Source organism: Cryptomeria japonica, chromosome 3, assembly GCF_030272615.1.
Source record: "Cryptomeria japonica chromosome 3, Sugi_1.0, whole genome shotgun sequence".
In the NCBI taxonomy this organism is placed as follows: Eukaryota; Viridiplantae; Streptophyta; class Pinopsida; order Cupressales; family Cupressaceae; genus Cryptomeria; species Cryptomeria japonica.
Window position 1 is genome coordinate 1,007,596,992 of NC_081407.1, and position 25,177 is coordinate 1,007,622,168.

Consider the following 25,177-nt stretch of genomic DNA (forward strand, 5'->3'; position numbering starts at 1 on the left):
AATTATATCCTAATAGGTGATTGCACTAACTCTACCATTCTCCGTCCATTCCTCTTGCACTAAATTTCTTTTTGAACACTAATGATACGTAATCTATGCTTAATTAGAGGTTAAAGCTTAACAAGCTGATCCAACGAAACCTTAGGTTTCGATAAAACTCCTAAGCAATAGGATTAAGAAAATTACTAACATAACAATTACGATAACTCCTATTATCAAGCGGATCGAATAAATTTTATAGGGGCAGTAATAATTTCACTCAAAAGTCTCTTTCATTTCAGTTGCGTTTAGTAGTACTTAATTAGATCATCTTCTACTAAATAGACATTTATATAGTTACTTGGTTCAATATCAATTATTTAATAAATATCCAGTTTCCTCCGTCCTGTTAATACATCCTTCCTTAATAACTTAATTTAATATGGCTTCTTTTAATTATCTTAATATGCTAAACCTTGATTCAATGTTATGTGGTAGCTCGAGTATAGACACTTCCATGTCCTATACACACAGTTGATAGTTCGGTACAAAATTGGCACTTGTTTACTTAGAACCACTTAGGATTTGTATAATGTAATCATATAATTTTACTAGGGACATCATTTGTTTTCTTAGCACCTTATGTCAGCTCCTTATATTTTCACATCTAACATTCACTTGCCTTCATTAGGTAGGAGTTTGTTGCCAAATTACTAACACTTATGGTTAAGAGCCATTTGGGGTGGAATTATTGTCAAGTAAGGTCGATAATGGTTGACAATAATTTCTATCCACACATTTCATGACATAATTCAAACAACTCGGAGAGTGGACTTATTCTCTCCTACTTCACTTATGCAATTATGAAATCAAGGGGGTGTGCACTCCAAAAGTGACCAACACCCATCCTTTTTAATTAAAATTTAGTAAAAGAGTAGTTATCTCGTTCCATATTACTTATTTATATTTACTTACTAGCCAAATTCTGGCATATCACAACCTTCGATCTCTCCCATCTAAATAAACCATCTTACCATCCCAATATCCAGTTACCCAATTACGGTATAACACAAGGATGGTCCAATAATTACCAATGTCTTAAGACTCCCATAAATTCCAAGTTCTCCCTTAGCTAACCACATAATTCGGCTCCTTATCAATGTTCTCATAAAATATTTTATACTGCCAACTAATTCTCATTAAAACTTTGGTATTATATTGTTGTTATACTATCTTTCCATAAGCCATTTCCATCCGCCTGTTGCTTCATCCATACTTGATGTTTTCGCACACTTTCACACTTGAGTGCCAAAATTTGCAAAGCTTCTTCGATTGTGCCTAGTAGTTAAATTGTAATACATACTATCTTGTACCTAGCGACTAACCATGATTGGGTTGCACTTTCCTCCTTAGTTTCCTGAACGAGTATTAGTTACTTATTCCTAGATTATAAGATCCTAATACTTTTACACTCCTTGCACTTCGATAGGGATTTTTGTACGATTCCCAAATCAACTCTACTCTCTCTTCCGTTATTTAATTTCTCTAAGATTATCTTCCCGTAAAGGAATTAGTTGAGGTTTTACTTGCTTGTTTTCCCAATTATATAACCACGGATGAACTTAGGGTTTATTGTAAATACATGTTTTTACCCAAGAAGTTCATGCCTCCTTTCTCCTTATTACTCACCTATAGTATTACTAGGATTTTCTGATCAAGGGGATTGCCTTTCATCAATTTAGTTCTTATTTTCAGGGTTATCCCACTCTAGCTTCACTGTATTGCTACAAACATTGTCTAACAAATGCTCTTAATAAGAAATCCAATATGACCACACTCTTAAGGTACCTAGTCATTAGGATAGGTTAATGCTTCTTTTTGAGATTCACAAGAGTTTCCTTTTAACTCTTCTTCATTTGTGTCTCCAATGACGACCTTGATCTTTTTAACCATCATAATTTCACATAGCTTAAAAACTTAACTTGAACTAACTCGATCTTATTTATCTTGTTTATTGTGCCTTTATCTTAGGTCTAACTATCTTTCTTAACTTGCCATGTCAAGAACGTATCTCGATGGATGACATTCTCTTAGTTACCATCAGAGGTATTTTACTGTAGAGTTAACTCCTCATACTTGATTTGATTAGGGTAATTATTGCATTTAGGTTCCAATTGAATGGTACCCCATAAGTACTAAAGAGCTAAATTTCATGATTATACACCGAAAGTACTTCATACAAATAAATAATTGAAAATTTCGTAGCCTTTGGGGTTTTATTTAAGCCATAAATATTATGACTAATAAGTTCAAATTTCAGGGCTTTTAGTGACCCTTGGAACCCCTTGAATCGATACATGTTGATCTGTTGATTTAAAAGAAATTTTTTTTCACTTATGTTTCTCTTTGTTATTTCACAAGTTTCCACCTAGGTGTTATACTTCAAGCCATAGTTTGGTTTCAACTAAGTTATGAATGTAGCCCATGTTCACCAATGTTTGAACCTAAGGCTTTGATACCAAAATGTCATGCCCAAACTTTTGGGCATGAACGGGGTAATTTTTTTTTTTAAAATAACAACCTATTACATTAAATTCGCTAATACGAAACGCACTAGTAAGTTTTGTCTTAACTATGTTTTGAGTTAACTCTAACCACTAACTCAAATAAACAAAATAATATTTAAATTAAATCAAATGCGGAATACTAAAATAATTAATTATTCTCTCAACAATTTTAATCAATAAAATAACTTAGTCAATTAATTGACGTAGACAAAATTAATCTCCAATAACCATTAGTTGTTTTTTAGGAACTAATTAAGTTAGTCCTAGCACTTAGTTTATAAACGTCTATTATATTTTAACATTTAATTAAAACGTGATTAAACTAATTCAACAATTGGGTCAATTAAATCCATAATGAAATTTTCCTATAAAGTTAAATCTCATCATATACCTATATTTAAGTGGACCTATAATATTTCAACTTATTATAAACTTTCTAAAAGATTAAACTTCATAAGTAATTTAATCATCTTATATAAATTTACCCATATGTTTATTATAAACACATATAGATTTAAAAAAAAAACACTTAATAAAATATTTAATCTAAAACTTGCCCTATCCCTTCATATTTTTAAACTCTACACACACACACACACATATAAATTTGTTTCCACATTGTTATAAATTATCCATGCAAACCCTAACTTTATTATTATAAAAATAAAATCTTTTTTTTTTTTTTTTAATTTCTTTCATTCTTTATTTCTCTCTTAATTTTTCAAATACCCTAATTTTATTATTATAAAAATGCCTCTTAATTTTTTTAAAACACCGTTACTTGCCCTAACCCTAAATTTTGGGTTAGGGCCTCATATTTTTCTTTGTGATTGCAGGGGGCCGAAGACATCATGGCGGCGTTTTGGAGGGCACGACGGAAGAATGCGGTGGGGGCTCCCCACAAGGTGGCTACTGTCGAGCCTGCGGGTCACGACCCACAGCTCGGCAGCGCCGTTGCTGTGGGGCGCCTCCCACAGAGGGGGGTCGAAGCCTTCCCCACTGTGGGTTGCAGCCCACAGTGGCGGCTGCGACCGTCGCTGGAGGGTCGCCGCTCACTGTGCGGGGGGGCAAAGGCCGAGCTCCCCAAAAACTAAGTTTATATATATATATATATATATATATATATATATATACATATACATATATATAATTAATTATATTTTTTTTCCCCTTTTTAAAAAAAAAAACTTGTAAACAGTTTGAATTATAATAATTTGATTTAATACAATGTATTCTTTTTTTAAAAAAAAATTAAAAAATTAAATACCATATATCAAAGATAGCCTAAATAATCTGTAGGTTTAATTTCTGCAATTAAATAATGGCAGAATTAAATAAAATTTATACAGCCACTATTTAAATATGGTTTTATTTAAATTAGATAGCCTATTTAACTTTAGATTTACTTTCTGCAACAAAAGTAAATAACATAATTAAATAAATTTAATACAACAATTATATTTAGATTAGAAAGCATAGAAATAAAACTTAGAGATAGGCATATTAATTCTTAGATTTATTTTCTACAATTAAATAATTGACAAAATTAAATAAATTTAACCAACAACTATATAAATCTAAAAATCATTTAAATTGACTATAGAGATTGGCATGTTAAATCTGTTTAACCATAATATGTATTTGGGAATTAAATAGATAAGGTTAAAATGCTTATTTTTCTCCTACTAACATGCAAGCTTTCTACTTCATTCTTTTCCTTTATTTCATTATACATAAGGAAATAAACTAAACTTTTATTTTTCAGAATAACATGAATACAACAAATATTGTTCCAATCACTATAAGAACTTAATCCAAAATAAACCTTTCAACTTTTCCATAACAACTTAATAAAATAATGCATTTCTTTAGAACATATTAAGGATACTGTTGGTGTAAATAATTATTCATCATGGATATTATTACACTTACTTAAGTTTACTTAGGATAATGCATTTCATAGTAGTTTGGATATGAGACACTTGGGTGTTTGTGTCACATTGGGATAGTGTGTGTAGGAGAAATTCCACCTCTTATGGTGTTGATCTTGTTATTACACTATCATATCCACTTATTGTGGAGTGATAATTCCACCTTCGGTGGGTGATCCACTTCATGTGGAATATTATATTATTTCTCCTACTTACCCACACCTATTTCCTACCTATCCTTGTTTCTTATTGAGCCACATGTCATATTTGTGTGCTCATACATATCCCTAGCCTTGCCTATATAAGCAGGCTCATCTACATTGTATGTAACAACACTATTGAACAATTATTGATCATTTTCTATTGATAAGAATACAGTTTATTCTTGTCCCATATTATGTCTCTATCTTGTACATTTCATTGACCTCTTGATCTTGGCAAAATCCAACATGGTATCAGAGCTATTTGGGGCTTCATTGATTCGTCTTGAAGAGGCATTATTGTGACGTCAAGAGGCAGATCTGAGGAGCATCATCATTTGGAGGCGTCCTAGACTAGATCCGACCTTGCCATTGCGTCCGGAAGGCCATTTCCATGAATTTTGGTTATAAAGTTGGCCTATTTTGGTGAGAAAATTTTTTTTCCCCAATTTTGCTATATCGTACGGATTTTTCGAATAACCTTGTATTTTTTTAAAAAAATTTTTTTATTTTTATTTCTGAAAATTTGTTTTCAAAAAAATTCAAAAATAAAAATAAAAATCCAAAAAATTGAAAAAGCGAAGCAAAAAAATTGAAAAGTGAAAAATAAAAAAAAAAACAAAAAAATTGGTTGTTTGGGGGTCCGCAGACCCTCGTACCCCCTGCGTGACCCGTTCTGCAGGTCGCAGGAGCCTCCGCAGACCGTGTACCCTGCCTGCCGCACCGTACTCGCCGTCCGAGCCTGCAGCTGCGTCCTCCCTGCCGTCCACGTCGCCGCCGCAGTGCACAGCTCCCCCGACGCTCCGCTCCACCGAAGACCGCCCCGCGCCGCGCCGAAGACAGCCGCCGCCTCCCGCGAGCGGCCCCCCGCAACGCCATCTCGGCCTCCGCCCCGACTTCCACTCCCCGGACTCCGGTGCCTCCCGCCGCCACCGGCACGTCCCTGCCGGCCCTCGCCTCCGCTCGAACGTCACCACCGGCGCCGCTTGTCCACAACCGCAGGTTCCTCGGCCAGCTCATCCGCCACGCGGAAAACCGTACAGACACGTCGATTTTCCGTACGCCGAGTCAGATTCCGTACGAATGCCACACCAGCTTGCACAGTCAGCATTTCCGTACAGTACGGAATATACAGTCAGCACGCCACGCAATCTGTCCGTACAGTACGGACGCTTAGTCAGCCAGGGAGGCGAAGTTTTGGCGACGGTCATACAGCCATCAAATTTAACACAGTGTTTTGCTGACATCAGCGCCACATCAGCAGGGTTTGAAAATTTTTGGACCCCCTCTCATTTGCATTTTTGATTTTGCAGTTCAACTTCAAATGGCCATAACTTGCTCATTTTTGCTCCTTTTTTGGTGCAATTTTTTTTGAAATGGGCTAGAATTTTGTGCTCTCCGCAGTGGTGAAAGAATTTTTTGATTTTGATGCATGGATTTTCAGAAAATGCAGTTTTTGGTGACTGTCCCTGAGTAATCCTAGTTTTTGCAACTTCAAAGGCTTCGTTTGGGGTCATCCGACCTCCTTTTTAGGTGCCATTTTTTTTGAAAGTGCATATTTTTTTGTCTACTTTCACATGATGCTATCAGATTGATGTCATTGTAACTAGAAATTGTACTTTCAGATCTTGGCCATTTTTGGCTCTCTTGGTACTTGTATATTTGCTTGAATCTCAGTTAGATTCATTGCACTATTGATTGAAGTCTCTTGTATCTCATTTGAGAAGTTGTAAAATTTGCATCATAAGCCCACTTTGCCTTGTCTTGCAAGTGGCTCATTGTAATCGCACTAAGTATAAAGTGCCAAAATCATCACTTTAGGGGGGGTACTTTGATTGATTGAATTTGGGGGGTGTCTCTTGTGCTTTTGTGCTCTTGTGTTCTTTCCTTTCTGCTGCTATGGGTTCTTCTAAGTTTCCTCTCTTAACTCCACATAACTATGCTACTTGGAAAATTGATGCATGGAGTAAACTTATGGAAAACGGACTCACTCATTACATTGATGGAACTATTGTTGCTCCAGCTGATCCTAAGGCTGATCCAGTTGGTCACTTAGATTGGCTCACTAAAAATATCATGGCAATTGGTACCTTAAGAAAGTATGTATCAAAGGATCTCATTTTTCATATTGAGAAATGTACTCTAATCAAGGATGCTTGGCAAAAGTTTCAAGACTTGTATGGTCAAGTTGATGAGATTAGGGGATATCAAATTGATAGTGATCTCACCATGTTAGATCCCAAGAACTTTGATACTATACAAGATTATGTCACTAAGGCAAATGAGTTGAGGGCACAACTCAAAGATTGTGGCATTGATAAAAAGGATACTCAATTGATATTCAACTTGATAGGAAAGCTTCCACAAGAATATGCAGCATTTGTTTCTAGTTTCCAAACTCATAGGATGACAATGGGTTCAAGCTACAAAATGCCTACATTTGATGCTTTCAATGAAATGTTGATGATGGAACAAACTAAGTTGATAAGCATGGGCATTCTTAAGGCTTCTTCTAAGTCTCAAGCATTAGTAGCAAATCAAGGAAACAAAGGAAATCAAGGAAAGGACAACTCAAACAAGAAGAAATGACAATCAAAGCCTAAAGAAAAAGCACAATCTTCTCCACAACAAAGAGATTCATCCTCTTCCAAGAGAGATAATTCACCAAAGAGAGAGAGACCTACTTGTGCTTATTGTAAAAAGATTGGTCATGAGGAACATCGTTGCCATACTAAGAAGATTGATGAACTCACACATATCATCAAAAAGCATAACATTGATTTGCCTAAAGTCTACAAGAAGGATGATTCATCAACTTCTACTTCCTCACATTCAAAAGGAAAAGGGCAAGCATTCATGGCTTCTACAAGTGGAAAGACTCACTCTTTTGGAACAAGAAAAGGAAAAGCTCTATGTGCTACTATCAATCATGATTCAAAGAGATGGCTTCTAGATTCAGGGGCTTCTCATCATATGGCATCTTCACAGTCTATGTTCTCTACATTTGAGCCTTGCACCATGCCACAGATTTTGATGGGCAATCATACATACATGGATGTGATTGGGAAAGGATCTATTGACATTGGGGATAACTCCTTCAATGATGTGTTGTGTGTACCCCACTTGACAAATAATCTCCTTTCTATCTATCAAATCACACATGGTGCAACTAAGAGAGTTGTGGAGTTCACACCTGACTCAGTTTTTATTAGAGACATGGAGACTAGAGCTATCATTGCAACTGGGGTGGTTGATCATGCATCTCGGTTATACTCCTTTTCAGATTTTGTTGATGATGATGATTTCACATTTGATGATTCTACACATGATGATCACACTTATTGTGATGGTTCAGATTTTGAGGAGAACTTTGGACACTTGAACATGGGGATTCTCACATGTAACCGAGTTCTTGAGTCTTGTATTTCATCTCCTCATATTGATATCACATCACCTATTGCACCTGATGATGCAGATAGTGCGACAGTTTTGCCTTCATGTGATTCAGTGTAGCAGGATATTCATTGTCTTCCAACTTCAGATTCATGGGATGATTACTTGATAGACATTGCAGGTTTATTTGTGGAATCCTACATTGCAGATTTGGGAGACATCATTGATGACATTCATCTTCTCTTTGATGAAGATGATCCTTCTTCGATTGTTGCGAGGGCACACTCTGACCCTCTTGTTCATTCTCTACATGATCATTCTTTCGAGGTTGACATGATTGTGGATACTTATGTACAATAGTTGGAGGAGGTCTCTTTATTTTTTGAGGAGACACACGAGTCTTTGGGACATGTTCTACATCCATCTCCACTAGATCTTGGAGTGCCTTTTTCAACAGTTTGGCACAGTTTACCACCTTTGGAGGGGGTATCTTTCAGCATCGACATGGAGACACTTGAGCAGTTTTCAGAGATTCCTTTCATCATGAGTTTTCTTCATACATCTTCCCTTCATGATTGGGGAGACTTCATGGATACACCTTTGGTTTTGTTTCTTCCTAAGGGGAAGAATGTTGTTCGACGTTCGTGGAGCAGTTTCTTCATACATCGAGCTTCTATCATTGGTGCAGATTCTTCATTGAGGGAGGATCACAGTTTGACTTCTCTTCTTCTCTCATCTGGGGGGGACTTTTTCCTCACATGGGGTTTTGTTCCTCACATTCTTCTATGAGAGTTCTTTCTATGTTTTTCATCTCTCTTTTTGGGGGAGGGTTTTTTCCCATTGGGTTTTTCTCTCTTTCCCCACTTTGTGAGATATTTCATTGCATTGGTTTGCATGCATTTGCATTTGTACATGGGTACCTAACATGGCCTTGTAGCCGGGACCCATCTTGCATTGCTTAGTTGCATTGTAGACTTAAGTGCATTCCCCTAAGTTGCACTTAAGGGGGGGTGTTGGTGTAAATAATTATTCATCATGGATATTATTACACTTACTTAAGTTTACTTAGGATAATGCATTTCATAGTAGTTTGGATATGAGACACTTGGGTGTTTGTGTCACATTGGGATAGTGTGTGTAGGAGAAATTCCACCTCTTATGGTGTTGATCTTGTTATTACACTATCATATCCACTTATTGTGGAGTGATAATTCCACCTTCGGTGGGTGATCCACCTCATGTGGAATATTATATTATTTCTCCTACCTACCCACACCTATTTCCTACCTACCCTTGTTTCTTATTGAGCCACATGTCATATTTGTGTGCTCATACATATCCCTAGCCTTGCCTATATAAGCAGACTCATCTACATTGTATGTAACAACACTATTGAACAATTATTGATCATTTTCTATTGATAAGAATACAGTTTATTCTTGTCCCATATTATGTCTCTATCTTGTACATTTCATTGACCTCTTGATCTTGGCAAAATCCAACAGATACAATATAATCACATTACAAGTGGGTGAAATACCCAACTAGTCTCTCTTTTCTATTAAAAGAGGACTCTAAATAAATAAATACATTCCTTTCAAAATAAATACAACATGCTACTCTTATTTACATTTATGCAACTGAAAAATATAGCTTCTCTTTTCTTATTCTTTTTCTGCAAATCAAGAACAGAAACCAGCAACTCCTAGCTTGTCCCTTTTCTTTTCTTTCCAAGCAATTCCTGCAAATAAATTATAAAGCTTGACCATGGAGTGCTCACCTCCCAACCTAGGCTAACTAGTAGCCACCCTCGAGCTTGGAGAACCAAGCCCTAGACAGGTTACACACATGCAACACAACAAGCAGGGGAAAACAATCTCAACAACATATTCCCAACTAAGGCTACACTGCACCACAAAATGTGATGTCTTTTCAAGGGTGGTAGTGGACCAAGTACCCTAAGGAGACTGCAAGTATGGTAAAACATATAGCCACCTCATGGCAAACCAAATACATCATAAGTATAACAACCCCACATCCTTATGCCCCCCAAGGCATTCATGCCTTATTTCCCTCTTTATGACCCCCAAATGCATAAACAAGACATGCAACAAGGGTCACATAAAATCCCTTGTGATCACTCTTATAACAAGAGCCTCTCACTCGAGGGTTGTCACTTCTACCACCCACAAGACAATCCTCTCTCCCAAGAGTAGGAGGCCTTGATTACTCCCTATTAGGGTTTCAAGCAGATCCGAAACAAATATGAACTAACAATTATATGCAGATTTAAATACAAAAGATAAAGAAATTAAACAGGACACAGATAACACAAAGATTTAACATGGTTCACCCAGAATGGGTTACGTCCACCATACACAGGTGTCCAATCTTTCTTATTATCCAGCAAAAACAGTACATCAACCTTACAATGCCTTAAGCATCCCAGCGGCTTATAACATGCATTTTTAGGGCAAAAACAAAGTTGGCCTTTTTAGGGTTTTATTATAATGTCGGTTTTCATCAAAAAAATACCCAATTTTTTTTTTTTGGGGGGGCTGCCACCCCCGAACCCCTCCCTAGAGCCCAACCCAGCCCCGGACCCCGGCAAGGATACGTGTTGAGTGTACAGTATTTTTCTGATCAGTCGCCACATTTCAACACTCCCAAAGCACATAAAATGCATACAAAAAGTAAAACATAAAACACAATAATCTTCCAAGGAAAACATACAAGAAACTAGCCATTTTACACAAGCAAATCCTTTCAACACAACACACAATATTAAATAATACAAGGAGAAAATATGACCAACCTTTAACTGCCCAAAGGTATGCTAGATTGGTTGAAGATGAGCAGCCCAATTCCACAAACCCTTGCCTCTCTACACTTAGCCAAATTTTCTAAAACCAAATCTGTCCTTCTTTCAAATTCTTGTCTCCAAAAATGGAGAGTGGGTGATTACCCACAAAATCTCTCATTCTTGCTTAAGAAGACCCTAGTGAGAGTTCTCACCTATTTCTAAAACTGAAAAGGAAAGGTAGGAGAAGATGGGAAAGGGATCTCACATCCAAAAGGAAAGTTTACAACTTAGATGATCCTTCTAATTTCAATTTTCGCACAACTTAGAAAAGTCACTTTTTAGGTTGTCTAAATGGTCACATGAGAGTTGGCACATGCCTAAAATTATTCCCAACCCTTAGGTATACCTTATGGGCTCTAGGAAACCCTAATATACTACCCCTAGGAGTCCATTTAACCCTTTTTAAACCCTCTTGAAGTTAATTTTCGGGTCAAACCTAAGTTGACCACCCCAAAGATTCTCTACCTAAGGCATTTATGGAATCATATTAAATTAATTGAAAAAGCTATAGTTAAACAACTCCTTCCAAGAGACAAATTTAAAAACTCAAACATAAATCAAAACATGTGTCAAGTGACACAAAGAAAATACTTTTACAAAATTATACATGAAATCTTGTCTCTTGTTGGATTTACACAAATAAACAAAATTCAATTTAACATTCATGCAACAATCACTTTCACGAATAAAATACGATACAAACGGGGTGTTGTCTCCCCAAATAGACAAACCCTAGTTTTACGAACGTACATAGGTCTAGGTTTGGTTCTCTGTAATATTTCCATGGTCACATGGATAATTTTCCTGCGCATCTCAATTACACATTAGTACTTCCAAATATCCTCATAAAATATTAAACACATGAATAAGAATACACATCAAACACTCTGCATACAATTGACATTAACAAATCAATATCTCATATATCCCAAATTATCCACATAAGCCATTATCATAATCCTCATAATTTTATTCATTCATAAGATATGCATCATATTTCCAACACTACAATAAAGTTCTGCAATTCCAGATATAGCTGACATACGTTAGTTCAAGATTATCCAATCAGTGGATCTTTTAGGATTTCAAATTCATAACACATCAAAATGTATACCACAAGGTGAAATAACTCTATAACCTGGTTCAATTACTTTTCTCACCAATCTATCTGTCTAACATAACCCATTCTATTGAATTATATAACATTTATTAATAGGGTCAAACATGGTCAACTAAGTTAATCAAAGCTTGGTTGGGGAGGGCCTTACAAACTTAATGTAACCACAGGTTATCTCTTAGGCACATACCAGTTGACACAGAGTACCGGTTAGAGATAGACCTTAAACATACCAGTTATAGTGTAAATCAATGAAGTTACACTGGTAGTCAATGTAATCATATGTGTGTGAGAGAGTGTTTCATCAATGACAACAAGTGATGAATACATTACAATCATCATCAAGCCAACACACTCTAAGAAATCTATCTTCTCCCTCATATGTTGGTCCTTGAACCTCTTCGACCTCCAACTCTTCGCCTACCTCTTCATACTCTTCCTCTGATTTTGGATTCCTCTGCAAACCAGTCAGTGCATTTTGGATTTCATTCCTAATCTCATTTCTAAAATCCTCCATCATCTGCTCTACCTTTCTAGGGTTCATCATTCTTGGCAGCCTCTCCTCCCTTGATTAGGTGCAACTGCCTCATCTCGACGATCTAACTACAAAGTTCCAATTGCCTCACAGTCGATAATCTATTGAACACACTTGTAGCTTGCCTCAAATCGACGATTTGTTCACCCAAAAGGAACGCCTCAAGGCTCGCAACTAGCTCTGATACCATCTATTGCAGCTATGGTCCAGAGGGTTCTCAAAGAGAATAATCCAGATCATGCAGCAAGAGTAACACTACGGAAGAACCAACACAAAATAGAGAAAATACGAGATTGGACATTTGCAATATCATGGATTCATCATAAATTAGCTGACAACATGTAGGCTTACAGACCTAGTTACAAAATACATTCCAGATTACAATCTTTTTAGACCTCCAAGAGTTGTTCTAATTATAAATCAAGAATCTATATCATCATCTCTCTTCTCTATCCCCCAAAGAATCAAATATAACAATATATATAGCATCCAAAATGCATATGGGTTAGCCATAACAGATTACATTCTCCAAGACAGGAGAATGAAACGTAATAAACCCAAATTTTGGTCCACAAAGTTGGTATCAAAATGAATCCTTGTCTTGGTTTAGGGTTTGGGGTTTAGGGTTAGGGTTTAGGGTTTAGGGTTTAGGGTTTAAGAGATTATAATTTAAGAAAATCATCACTTGCAGCATCAGATTAAACCAGAGCAAAGCATGAAAGAAAAAAGATAATTTTATTGAAATGTCCAGACATGTTTCGAGGGAATTTCACCCTCTCATCAGTGGACTTAAATGTTTACAAAAAAATTACAATAGGTGGGTTTAAATAGAAATAAGGGGACAACCACCTCAACTTTCGAGAAAACCAATAGTCATGCTATAAGATAATCAATTAACTAATTAAAAATAATTAATTAATCAATTAAAAAATTAATCATATAAATGATCAATTAAATAATTAATCAATTAAACGTCACTATGTAAAGGAAATAAAATAACCAATTAAATAGGCATGTGCGGGTACTTTAATACATTGTTTAGAAAATTAGGGTTTAGGGAAACCCTCATGTTCGTCATAGAGTTACTGGGCACAAGGGGACCCGACTCCTAACAGGAGGCACAAATTTCCTTAAAAAACATAGTGATGGCGATCAGGAAGTTGGAACCCACGAGCAAGGAAGAACTGGGAACCACCATGAGAACCCGAAACCACCAAAGGAAAATTGAAAACCATATTGGAAAACCAAAAATTGTCAAAGAAGACTGCTCGCAGGAACTGGGGAGCCGAACCGATCTCAAACCCCACGCGACGAGGGACCTGCACCATGCGGAGGAAGGGGATCCCAAAGGGTATCCCGTGGAGGCGGTGGCAACCCACAGGAGGCGGCGGCAGCAACCCGGAGGAGGAAGCGGCTGCAACCCGCAGGAGGCAGCAGCATCACAAAAGGGCCGAAGCCCGTCCGTAGGCAGCGCCACGCGAAAGTAGGAGAAGGGGTTGGCGGGTCTTCGGGGGCACAAAGTGCCAAGGCTGGCAGAGCTGGCGAGCAGCGCACGAGGGAGCCCGAAAGGGCCAGCAATGTAGCGCCACGGGGCGAGGACCAGAACAAAGCCCAAAGGGCAAGGAGAGGACGCAGCGCCCGGGCCTCCATCAACGCTAAAAAATAGCGGACGGAGGTGGAGAATACCAAGGGCTGGCCAAGAGGGACGAGCAGAAGCCACGACAGTGGCATTACACCACAACAGCAATGAAAAAAGCCCAGCATCAGCAATAGAGGGTAGAAAAAACCCCAGCATCAGCAACATAGGGTAGAAAAAATTCGACCAAGATCGCAGAGGAGGATGGAAAATCGGTGAAAAGAATTTGAGCACCACCATCCGAACACCTAAAGCAAAACGCCATCAACAGCGAAATAGCAGCACGAAAACCCAAACTGGAGAAGCCATTAAGCATCGATAGCAATGCAACAGGAAACTGGAAAAATCGAAGGCAAACGTGATATACAAGATTTAAAAGATTATAATTTAAGAAAATCATCACTTGCAGCATCGGATTAAACCGGAGCAAAGCATGAAAGATAAAAGATAGTTTTATTGAAATGTCCAGACATGTTTCAAGGGAATTTCACCCTCTCATTGGTGGACTTAAATGTTTACAAAAAAATTACAATAGATGGGTTTAAATAGAAATGAGGGGACAACCACCTCAACTTCCGAGAAAACCAACAGTCGTGCTATAAGATAATCAATTAACTAATTAAAAATAATTAATTAATCAATTAAAAAATTAATCATATAAATGATCAATTAAATAATTAATCAATTAAACGATTATAATTTAAGATTATAATTTAAGAGATTATAATTTAAGAGATTATAATTTGAGATTATAATTTAAGATATTATAATTTAAGATATTATAATTTAAGAGATTATAATTTAAGATTATAATTTAAGAGATTATAATTAATAGTTTATTTTAGGCGGGGGTCCCCTCTTTTGGGTCGGCCATATCCAAGAGTCACACCTCTTGGTTATTCGAGGGTCGATATTTGATATTTATGTCCTTTCCCCTCCTTCATTTTTTCCACATTCATTCATTCTTCTCTTCTCTCAATTCCATCAGTCCAACTGATGAGGGCTGTGAGCCCGAAACATGTTTTGGATTTCTCGAGATTGTATTTATGATATTGTAATTGTGGAAAGTTAATTTTTTCTGGATTCTTTCCTTTCTATCTGTCAATTTTTTCGCTCGGAGCTGCAAGTGATTCTACAAATTTTTAATAACTCTAAATTTTGGACTTCTTCACGATGTCCTTCGATGAATTAACTGTTCGAGGCTCACTGTCATCCGCTTAAGGCCAACCTTCATCTGCTCATGATGATAATAGAAAGAAGCGAAAGGTGGATAGCAGCCAACTTCGTTCCTTGGTCACTCATTCAGTGCCTGAAGATTTTTCTTCCATTCTGACAAATTTTGCTGCTGAATCCTCTCAACAACAAGATGGTTTTATGCGGAAGTTGAACCAGTTTATGTCCAAATTCTGTGAGTGCAACACTAGCTTCTACACGAAGTTTGATGAGTTTCTAATCGACTCTCATCGTGCTCAGGAAATTGTCTTCAATCAAGCAGAGAAGGCGGCTGAGACTATTCTCAACTTTGCGAGAGAGTCCATCGCTGCCTCCAATTCAAATACTGATTCATCTACTTCCGTACTTAACTCTGCTTTGACCAAAATGTCCTCTGTCCTCGAACAATCCCTGAATACCATTCTTAGTTGTCTCTCTGCATTGGAGGATCGTGTGGCTGCTCAAAATGGCAATTCCCCTTCAACCCACGGGGAGGCTGCTCCTTCTCACACGGATGCCGCTCCTTCTTCTCACATGGACGTCGCTCCTTTAGCTTGCGCGGTCAATGTAGAACCCCGCGCTACCACCTCAGACTCCCATGTTGCCAACTCAGGCCCTCGCGTTGCTAACACAAACCCCTCTGCCACTCCTTTTGCCCCCTTGGAGCTCGGTCTCGCTGCTGTTAATGATGCGCAGCCTGGTGGTATTGATACGCAGTCTGGTGGTGGTGATGATGCACAGCCTACTGCGACTAACAATCGATGAAGGTATCCAAACCAAATATACACTTTGGTCAACAAAGCATTCACAGAATATAAGCGGGTTTAGGGTTTCGGGTTTCGGGTTTTAAGGTTTTAGGGTTTTGGGTTTAGGGTTTAGGGTTATAAATTAACATTATAAATTAACAAATTTATCACTTGCAGCAAATATTCGAACCAGGAGGGAAAAGCATGTGTAAAAAATATTTTATTGAAAACGTCCAGACATGTTTCGAGGGAATTTCACCCTCTCATTAGTGGACTTAAAAATGTTTACAATAAGCATTCGATACAAATGTTTAAATAGAAGTGAGGGGACAACCACCTCAACTTCCAGGAAAACCAACAGACATGCTAAAAAATTAATTAAAAATCAATCAATTAATTAAAATTAATCAATCAATTTAAAATTAATCAATCAATTTAAAATTAATTAATCAATTAAATAATAATCAATTAAAACGTCACTATGTAGGAATTAAAAAAAACCCAAAAATAGGCATGTGCGGGTTCTTTTTGGCGAAAGCCATACAAGTATAGAGAAATTACTGTTTAGGGAAACCCTCATGTTCGTCACAGAATAACTGGGCACAAGGGGACCTGACTCCTAACCGGAGGCACATAATTCCAAATAAAACATAGTGACGGCGATCAAGAGGCTGGGACCCACGAGCGAGGAAGAACTGGAGACCACCATGGAAACCGAGAACCACCAATGAAAAAACCATCGATGAAAAACTGCATGCGGGAGCTAGGGAGCCGAGCCGAGCGCCCACAAACCAAAGCACGCGGGGGTACCTACATAGTGCGGAGAAAGGGGATCCCAAAGGGCATCCTGTGGAGGCGGCAAAAACCCACAGGAGGTGGCGTCCAAAGGAGGCGGCATCCACACAAGGGCCGAATTCCATCCGCAACAGGCAGCGTCCAGTGTGGGAGGGAGAGGAAGCGCAGGCCGGCAAGGGTCTTCGGGGCATGCAGGCGCCGAGGGCTGGCAAAGCCAGCAAGCGAACGGAGGAGCCTGAAGGGCCAGCAACCAGACGCCACGCCAAAATAGAGCTCGAGGGTATGAAGCCCAAGGGAATGAAAAGGAAGCAGCGCCCGGGCCTCCATCAACGCGGCAAGGTGCGGTGGATGGAGGAAAAGAAGACTAGGCTCGCCAGGGATGACGAGCAAGCAACAGCCGCAGTGAACAAGGCCATGACAACAACAAAAAAACCCCAGCAACAACCAATAAAGAAGATCAAACAATCAATCCAGAAGATCGCAGAGAGATGGAGAGAGCGGATCCAAAATTAAGGACCCAAACACCATCGAAAACCATCCAAAAAAGCCATCAACAACAAGCACCGGATCCCAAAAAGACCAGATGTAGTGAAAAACCAATGGCCAATCGAACGAAACTGGCAAGAATCAATGGCAACATGAAGATAGAGAAAATTAGTATTATAAATTAACAAATTTGTCACTTGCAGCAAAGATTCGAACCAGGAGGGAAAAGCATGTGTAAAAAATATTTTATTGAAAACGTCCAGACATGTTTCGAGGGAATTTCACCCTCTCATCAGTGGACTTAAAAATGTTTACAATAAACGTTCGATACAAATGTTTAATTAGAAGTGAGGGGACAACCACCTCAACTTCCAGGAAAACCAACCGACATGCTAAAAAATTAATTAAAAATCAATCAATTAATTAACATTAATCAATCAATTTAAAATCAATTAAAATTCAATCAATTAATTAATCAATTAAATAATAATCAATTAAAAAAATTAATTAATCAATTAAATAATAATCAATTAAAACGTCACTATGTAGGAATTAAAAAAAAACCCAAAAATAGGCATGTGCGGGTTCTTTTTGGCGAAAGCCATACAAGTATAGAGAAATTATGGTTTAGGGTTTAGGGAAATTATGGTTTGGGGTTTGGGGTTTAGGGTTTAGGGTTTAAGGGTTTAGGGTTTAGGGGTTTTGGGTTTTGGGTTTTGGGTTTTAATTTAAGATTATAATTTAAGGATTATAATTTAAGATTATAATTTAGGGTTTAGGGTTTAGGGTTTAGGGTTTGGGGTTTGGGGTTTGGGGTTTCGGGTTTCGGGTTTGGGGTTTCGGGTTTGGGGTTTGGGGTTTAGGGTTTTAGGGTTTAGGGTTTAGGGTTTAATTGGAAACAACTATAAACCAGTACCAAGTAGGGTTTAGGGTTTTAGGGTTTAGGGTTTAGGGTTTGGGGTTTCGGGTTTGGGGTTTAGGGTTTTAGGGTTTAGGGTTTAGGGTTTCGGGTTTGGGGTTTGGGGTTTGGGGTTTGGGGTTTGGGGTTTGGGGTTTAGGGTTTTGGGTTTAGGGTTTAGGGTTTTGGGTTTAATTGGAAACAACTATAAACCAGTACCAAGTTTAGGGTTTAGGGTTTAGGGTTTAATTGGAAACAACTATAAACCAGTACCAAGTAGGGTTTAGGGTTTAGGGTTTAGGGTTTACTTATAATGGTCAATAGTTACTTATACCATTAATATGACTAGGGCAAATGTATAATGATTAATATAGAAGTTACTAGAGTTACTCATATCTTAACATATACTTATGCATATATTATTCATATCTATAATAAACTACCCTCATTATGTCTTGGTTATCCTATATATAGTAATCTCATATTTCTATTTGATTACTATATATAGTTAGTATTATATCAAGGAGTATAATACTATTCAACTTACTCACAACCTTAATATTAACCTAGTAGAAATCATAACACAATTTCATGTGTTATAATTAATCATAAACTAAGATATACCCTTTAATATTATTTTGGTAATTTGACTTATTAGTTTATGATAATATGTTATTAGTTTATAGATATTGTATTAGATTATCTAGTCACTATTTAATTGTAATCTATATAGGTTATTAAAGTATAATGATTGGATATTCATATAGTTACTTAATAATATTAAATAACATATTTAATGACTTAATCATAGCTTTTTCATTATATACTATAGTATGAGTTACCAATTAGGTAACTTAATTGGTAATATATTGGGCTAATCCTTGTTTATAAATTATTTTAGTTTAGGGTTTAGGGTTTACTTATAATGGTCAATAGTTACTTATACCATTAATATGACTAGGGCAAATGTTTAGGGTTTAGGGTTTAGGGTTTAATTGGAAACAACTATAAACCAGTACCAAGTAGGGTTTAGGGTTTAGGGTTTAGGGTTTAGGTTTTAGGGTTTTAGGGTTTAGGGTTTAATTGGAAACAACTATAAACCAGTACCAAGTAGGGTTTAGGGTTTAGGGTTTAGGGTTTACTTATAATGGTCAATAGTTTAGGGTTTAGGGTTTAGGGTTTAGGGTTTAGGGTTTAGGGTTTAAGGGGTTAAGGGGTTAAGGGTTAAGGGTTAAGGGTTAAAGGTTTAAAGGTTTAAAGGGTTTAGGGTTTAGGGTTTAGGGTTTAGGGTTTTAGGGTTTAGGGTTTAGGGTTTAGGGTTTAGGGTTTAGGGTTTAGGGTTTAATTGGAAACAACTATAAACCAGTACCAAGTAGGGTTTGGGGTTTGGGGTTTGGGGTTTGGGGTTTAAGGGTTTAAGGGTTTAAGGGTTTAAGGGTTAGGGTTTAGGGTTTAGGGTTTAGGGTTTAGGGTTCGGGGTTCGGGGTTCGGGGTTCGGGGTTTAGGGTTTAGGGTTTAGGGTTTAGGGTTTAGGGTTTAGGGTTTAGGGTTTTAGGGTTTAGGGTTTAGGGTTTAGGGTTTTAGGGTTTAGGGTTTAGGGTTTAGGGTTTTAGGGTTTAGGGTTTAGGGTTTTAGGGTTTTAGGGTTTTAGGGTTTTAGGGTTTAGGGTTTAGGGTTTAGGGTTTAGGGTTTAGGGTTTAGGGTTTAGGGTTTAGGGTTTAGGGTTTCGGGTTTGGGGTTTCGGGTTTCGGGTTTAGGGTTTGGGGTTTGGGGTTTGGGGTTTAGGGTTTAGGGTTTAGGGTTTGGGGTTTGGGGTTTGGGGTTTAGGGTTTAGGGTTTAGGGTTTAGGGTTTGGGGTTTGGGGTTTGGGGTTTAGGGTTTAGGGTTTAGGGTTTGGGGTTTCGGGTTTAGGGTTTGGGGTTTGGGGTTTGGGGTTTGGGGTTTGGGGTTTCGGGTTTGGGGTTTGGGGTTTGGGGTTTGGGGTTTGGGGTTTGGGGTTTAGGGTTTGGGGTTTGGGGTTTAGGGTTTAGGGTTTAGGGTTTAGGGTTTCGGGTTTGGGGTTTGGGGTTTGGGGTTTAGGGTTTAGGGTTTAGGGTTTAGGGTTTAGGGTTTAGGGTTTAGGGTTTAGGGTTTAGGGTTTAGGGTTTAGGGTTAAAAAATTTAGGATTAAAAAATTTAGGATTAAAAAATTTAGGATTAAAAAATTTTAGGATTAAAAAATTTGAAGGATCACTGGCTGCGAAGGAAGAAAACCAGTAGCAAAAGAAAGAGTAGACAAATTAGTGAAATCCACACATAAAGTTCATAAGTCTGTTCAAAACTAGTTTCGGGGATCTACCCCTCATCAGTTGAACTCAAAATGAAGAATACATGAAGAGGGAGGTGAATATATAGAAGGTGGAGACAAATCCACTACTCCTAATATTAACCTCGAAAAACTAAAATGTCTACAAGATTACAAGTTTCAAAATTACAACATGCTTCAAAGAGATATGCCTTAAGAAATTTTGAAAAATGTCTAAAAAAGACAAGAGGTCTAAATAAAGACATTTGTCAAAAAGTATTAAAAAATATTAAAAAATTAATTAAAAATTAATAGTTAAAAAACTATTAATGAATAATCAATTTTTTAATAAAGAGAAAAAACAATAATTAAAAATTAATAAGTAAACTATTATATTAATAATTAATAATGAAACATTATTAATTATTAATAAAAGGTAATAGCTTAATTATTAAATTTAATTATTAGGCATAGGTCTAAGAGAAGAATCTGCTTCTCAATAAAAAGGAACCAAGTCGTCTGGGATTACGCCAACAAATTCTCGGATGAGGAATATGGCGAAGCGCGGGGACTTTTTGGCAAAGCCGAAAAAGTTCAGGGTTTAGGGAAACCCCCAAGTTCATCGCTTTAGTCGAAGGACTAAAATCAAGTTTGAAAACAAGGGGGGCCCTCTTTCTTATTTTAGGAGATACAACTCGCTGAAGAAGCGCTGACTTGTCCTTTGGGGAGACCTTGTTGAAGCAGTGCAGTAGGAACCTTCTAGGATAACCACGGGCGCGGAGTCGTTGAAAAAAGAGCCTCTTTAGTTTAACAAAACCAGAAGGCTGAGATTCTCGTAACAAATACCGACGAAGCTCGCTAATGATGAAAGCTTTCTTCTGGTGCTGAGGATGCCAAGAACTATATAAAATATATTGGTAGGCATTTAAATCTTTTTGGTGGCATTGAGAAGAAAGAACACCCGTGGAGGAGAAATTCGGACCTTTGAAGAACCTGATGTCGAGCAGTACCGCTGAAGAAGAGGAGATGCAATAATTAATATTGATCTCAGGATGAACATTTTGATAGGCATCTAGAAACAGCAAAAGAGATTGCTCGGAACCCGTCCAAATGCCGAGAGCGTCATCAATGAATCTCTTAAAATAAATAAGAGAAGAAATGTCCATCGAAGAGAATAATGATTCTTCCAGGTGGCACAAAAACAGGCATGCATAAGCCACAGCGAAATTACTTCCCATGGCTGTTCCTCGAAGTTGCCTATAGAAAACGCCATTAAATTCCAAAAAATGGGAATGAAGAACCAACTTGGCCAGGCTGAGAATCAAGTCGACAAGCTGTAGGTTGATATGGCGTTGAGCGAAAAATCTGGTAACAAGAGTCTTGAGAGCAAACAAGCCTGCAGATGTGGGAATACTCGGATAGAGTGATTCCACATCGAACGTAAACAAGAAACAGTTGCGTGGAAGGCAACGATCTTTGAGGTCACGCAGGAGGCTGAGAGAGTCAGTCAAATGATTAGATTGCTCGAGCAAGACTGGCAGCAGGAGATGGTGAAGAACTCGAGAGGCCGGTTCCAGAATGTACCCGGAATAAGAGCAGATTGGTCTGCCTGTGAGAACTGGCTTGTGAATCTTTGGTAACAGGTAAAAAGCACAAGCCAGTGCATTGGAAGGCGAGATGCTCAGAAGGAAAGGTTTAACACCTTTCAAAACAGATCCAAACCTACGGATGATAGCAGAGAGATCACGGGAAATCTCATCCCAAGGCACAGCAGGGACTTCGGCGTAGACCAGAGGATCTGCAAGCTGTCGGAGACCTTCCTCAAGGTACCACGATTTGTCAAGAATGACTAATCCGAGGTTTTTATCTGCAGGCTTGAAAATGATAGAGTTGTCTCTGCGCAGGCTCCTGAGGGCTGACAGTAGTCGTAGAGGCAACATTGGACGATCAACAAACGAGGCAACAGAGAGTTGTTGCATCAGCATCTGCTTTCCCAGAGAAAGAATTCTTTCGAGATCCGGGTTGAGAGTTGGCGGCATCCAGCTAGGATTTGGCATGCGAAACTTTTCAGCGAAGCCACCCGCAAAATGCCGAGCGATCTGCACATTTGGAGGAAGAATGGGAGGCTCAGATTCTGGTCCGAAGAAACATCTAAGGCGGAAGAGTCGAGCAAAGGCATGAAACTCTTCCAGGATGCGAGGTGCAGTCATTGACCGAGGGCGAGGAATGTATTTGAGACCCAGCCCCAAGACGCGTCTCTCGTGATAGGTGAGTGTCCGTGACGAGAGGTTGTGGATGGCCAGGTTGGAGATCCGGTTGTCCACCTCGGATGGGCGTTTTCTCGAAAACAGGACGAGAGAGAAGGCGGCGGGATCAAGGACTGCAGACCAGCGGCTTAGGCGGAAGCGAACCCGCGCGTGAAACCGCGGGATAATGACTGATCGTTGCTTCTGCTCCTGCTTCGTCCTCGGGGGAAGCCAACATGCTGATTTGGAAACCGAGCAGGGGATCGACCGCGAGCTTGAGCGGAGGAGCCGCTTGGACCGGAGGATGCAAGAGGTTCGGCAAATCGAACAGAGCGTGGAGGAGGAGGGCCGAACTTCGGCTTTGAGAGCAATGGCCCAGAGACAGGCAATGTGCGGTTCTTGGCCTTTCTCCCCGGGCTGGGTCCGTTTTTTGGCCGAGGTGCAGGTTGAGCGCTGGAAGAAGGTCCACAGTCGGGCGAAGTGCCATCCGGAGGAGTGTGCACCGAAGTTTGAACAACGGGCGAGTGAGGAGCGGGCGGGGGCCGTGTAGCGGGTTGGCGCCGAGGAGCATGTGGGCGCCGAGGAGAATTCGATCGCTGTGGACGAGGCGCATGAAGACCTTTGGCCGAGGGAGATACCACCGGATGTTGAGCTGCAGAAAGAGGACGCTGCTTGGTCTTTGACCGCAGCGCAGACTTCAAGGGAGCCGGAGAAGAATTGGACATAAGCGCATCCAGCTTCTTTTGCAGAGCGTTAAACTTATTGTTTAACTGCTCGTTGATAAGTTCCGCAACCGACTTCTCAATGGGAATTTGATCAGCTTCGGCCATGGCGGCATCTCGAGCATCTTGGTTGACGGCAGCTGCAGCATCACGAGCATTCTTTTTGAGTGCCTTTTCGCAGACGAAGTTGTTGCAGAGAGCATCGAAAGATGCTTGTGCAGAAGTGAGCCAGGCGTCTGCAGGGACTGAGAAGGAACCAACATAAGGTTGGTTTTTGACCGCAGCAATGGTGGAAGCCAAAGAGTTTGCGAAGGAGGCCGCCATATCACCAATGGCTTTGACGTGATTCGCATGAGCTTTCTCAATTGCAGAGATGTATGCTTCAAGAAAGCGTTGATTAGCTTCGCCTTGAATTTTTTCAAATTCAGAGGCAAGAAAAGAGTTGCCTTCGGAGTCATTGACGGAGAGTTTGGGCGGCTTTAACTGAAGACTCTTAGGAAGAGTACCTGCATCAGAGAACATTTTGAGCTTTCGCAAAAAATCAGACGAACGATCTGCCAACAGATGCCGACGCTTAAAATCTTTGAACGCTGTATGAACAAGCGAAGAAATAGCGGGGGGATAGTTCTCAGGAGGAACTTCAGGGAGAGAAGCATCAGACCGAGAAGAAACCGGCCGAGAGGAATCTGGTTGCACGTTGGATGCAACATCAGTTTGCAGATAAGCGGGGGCTTCTGAAACAGAAACGGGGGCCTCCAAATCCGGAGCAGAATGGGTTTGGACGCCGTGAGTGGTAAGATCTTCACCACCGAGAGCACGTTCAGTGGTTGGTGGAGCTGCAGAGGGAGGAGCCGACCCAAGAGGAGCCGAGGTGTCTGTAGAGGAGTCAGAAAAACCCCATAGAGCTCGACGAATTTCATCCAAGTTGCAGTCAACATTATTCTGGTATTCAAAACGGGAGGATTGCTCCCGGGCAAATAGGTCTGAAAGAGTCTGCAACTGCTGCTGAATGCCACTAAGGACAGAGAGATCCAGAGGATTAGCAGCAACTGAGGGATGCGCAGAGGCTGTACGAGACCGAGTTAGGCGAACACCAGTATGAACTGCAGGTTGGGAAGCGGAGGAGGAGGGAGCCGGAGAAGTGACTGGAGATCTTCCAGGGGCCATCGTGAAGGAGAGAAAAAATTTAGGATTAAAAAATTTGAAGGATCACTGGCTGCGAAGGAAGAAAACCAGTAGCAAAAGAAAGAGTAGACAAATTAGTGAAATCCACACATAAAGTTCATAAGTCTGTTCAAAACTAGTTTCGGGGATCTACCCCTCATCAGTTGAACTCAAAATGAAGAATACATGAAGAGGGAGGTGAATATATAGAAGGTGGAGACAAATCCACTACTCCTAATATTAACCTCGAAAAACTAAAATGTCTACAAGATTACAAGTTTCAAAATTACAACATGCTTCAAAGAGATATGCCTTAAGAAATTTTGAAAAATGTCTAAAAAAGACAAGAGGTCTAAATAAAGACATTTGTCAAAAAGTATTAAAAAATATTAAAAAATTAATT

General features: G+C 39.1%; 1 protein-coding gene across 1 annotated transcript; it reads right to left on the bottom strand.

The window, feature by feature from the left end:
* Nucleotides 1-23,037: 23,037 nt before the first annotated feature.
* Nucleotides 23,038-24,777, bottom strand: LOC131036742 (uncharacterized). The gene has a single exon (XM_057968712.2). It carries the CDS (start codon nt 24,775-24,777, stop codon nt 23,038-23,040), a length of 1,740 nt encoding a protein of 579 aa, XP_057824695.2.
* Nucleotides 24,778-25,177: the final 400 nt, after the last annotated feature.